Source organism: Rhododendron vialii, chromosome 2a, assembly GCF_030253575.1.
Source record: "Rhododendron vialii isolate Sample 1 chromosome 2a, ASM3025357v1".
Lineage (NCBI taxonomy): Eukaryota > Viridiplantae > Streptophyta > Magnoliopsida > Ericales > Ericaceae > Rhododendron > Rhododendron vialii.
In genome coordinates, this window is record NC_080558.1 from 21,328,785 (window position 1) to 21,330,927 (window position 2,143).

The window sequence follows — 2,143 nt, forward strand, 5'->3', positions numbered from 1 at the left end:
AAACTCTGTATATTTAAAAAAAAAAAAAAAATCGGATCAGAAAAATCTCCGTGAAATGCGTCTACACCCACATTTTGCGTTGATGCACTACGTAGAACCTTGCCCCTTATCATTTTTATCCACAACCTGTATTTTTTATCGATTAAGCAGTACTCATTCAAACCCATTTTTCTTTTAGACCTTGTTTGGTTTAGGATTTAGGATTTGGAAGGAAATAGATAGAAATATAAATTAAAATAATAATTAGAGAGAATTTTTTGAAGATCGTGTGCCAAGAGAAGGTTTGGGTCTTTAGACCCATGGCCTTAAGATTGACGAAAATATGAATTTGAGGGTACGAGTGTCTACTTTCACTATGGGAAAATTGCTCCATCATTAAGACCATATTCTCTTTGAAATTTTGGATATAAATTTTTTTGCTTTGCTCACGATCTTCAATAAATTTTTTCTCCAATTAATACTTTCATTTGTCTAATCTATCTCTCTTCATTATCCAAAATTCCAAAAGGAAGATATTCTAAACGTTTGCTTGAAGTACAAATGGGTGTGAAGACCGTGGAGTAGTGGAGTAATTTGTTAGACAGAGAAAGAATTCATCACATTCGTTAAATACTTTTGTGTTACCCATGCACGGAAAAAGCACATTATTATCAGACTCAAAAGCAGTTGGAATGAACTGAGAGAAGAGGTTAATCATCATCAGTTACATAAAGAAGCACAATAAGCAGCATATATACAGACAAAGCTAATCCTCTCAGTTTCCTGAAATCCTCCTTCCTCACCACTTCTTCTCTCTCACTCTCTCTCTCTCTCTCGCAATGCTAAACAAACACGAGAAAATCATTGGAAAAACAGACTACATTCCGAAGGGAAACGACGACGCCCAGAAGCGATTCCATCATCACAGCGACAATGGCGGCGGCTTGTTCAAATCAATCGCCAACCCACGTCTCAAAACCCCAAAATACCCCGCCTGAACCTCACTCACCGGCGCCGGAACCCCGCCGTACTCGTTGTTCGCCGGCGACTCCATATTATTCGCGCTTGCGCCGTTGAGGATGGCGGTCTGGAGGAACTCACGGAAGGCCACACGACCGTCCGGCGAGACCCACCGGCCGCGGCTGTGATCGGACGGGAGGTTGAGGTCGAGCGACAGCGCGGTCGGGGGCGGCGGCGGAGGAGGGAAATTGGTCTTGGCCTTGGCGCCGCGGAGGGAACGGGCGGCGCCGTCGTAGGCCAAGGCTGCCTCTTCGGGGGTGTCGAAGGTGCCCAGCCAGACGCGGGTTTTCTTCCACGGGTCGCGGATCTCGGCGGCGTAGCGACCCCACGGCCTCTTTCTCACTCCTCTGTAGTGTCCCTCCCTGGAGGCGGCCATGAGAAGAGAGAGAGAGAGAAATGGAGGAGTTTTTTTTTAGGGAGAGAGAGAGAGAGGGAGAGAGAGAAAAAGAGTGTGTGGGGCTTTTGGGGATGTTGGTGAGGTATAAAAAGTGAGCCCAGCTATAGATAGTCTATCTTGGTGTACACCGGATTTTATGGGACCTATTTTGAAGTCTCACCTGTAGTTGTGTATGTTTAACAATTTTTTTAAGGCGCCGCTATTCGCAGCCTTTTATTTTCTTTCGTAACCCATTACATTTCGATAAATGGTTGTTGAAAATCATAAATAACATTTCAGTAAATTGCTGTTGAAAACAAGATTATATTTCGGTAACTACATGTCGAAAATATGTTCAACTTTCGGTAAACAACTGCCGAACAAACATTTTCGGTAAATAGCTGTTGAAAAAAATATTATATTTCGGTAATTGGATGCTAAAAATATATTTCAATTTCGGTAACTAACTATCGAGTATAATTGAAAATTTTTAACGGGCTATAAGAGAAAATAGAGGGCTGCGAATAGCAGCGCCCTTTTTTTAAGTTGGGTGTTGGTAACACCAAAATTATTTCTAATTATGTCAAAACTATAGTGAATAAAATGTTTGTATCATGCGTAAAGAATAATGTTTTTATACATTAGAGTTTTGGCACAAATAAAAACGATTTTGACATTATCATTTACAATGCAAAAATTCAACTCAATTTGATACTCCTTGATAAGAGTTTGATAAATTCATTCAATTTTGTTGGTACAAATATGGAT

General features: G+C 41.0%; 1 protein-coding gene across 1 annotated transcript; it reads right to left on the reverse strand.

Moving 5' to 3' along the window:
* Positions 1-666: 666 nt before the first annotated feature.
* Positions 667-1,499, reverse strand: LOC131315850 (ethylene-responsive transcription factor 12-like). Its single transcript, XM_058345062.1, has one exon. It carries the CDS (start codon positions 1,373-1,375, stop codon positions 902-904), a length of 474 nt encoding a protein of 157 aa, XP_058201045.1. The 5' UTR covers positions 1,376-1,499; the 3' UTR covers positions 667-901.
* Between the last annotated feature and the right edge of the window lie 644 nt (positions 1,500-2,143).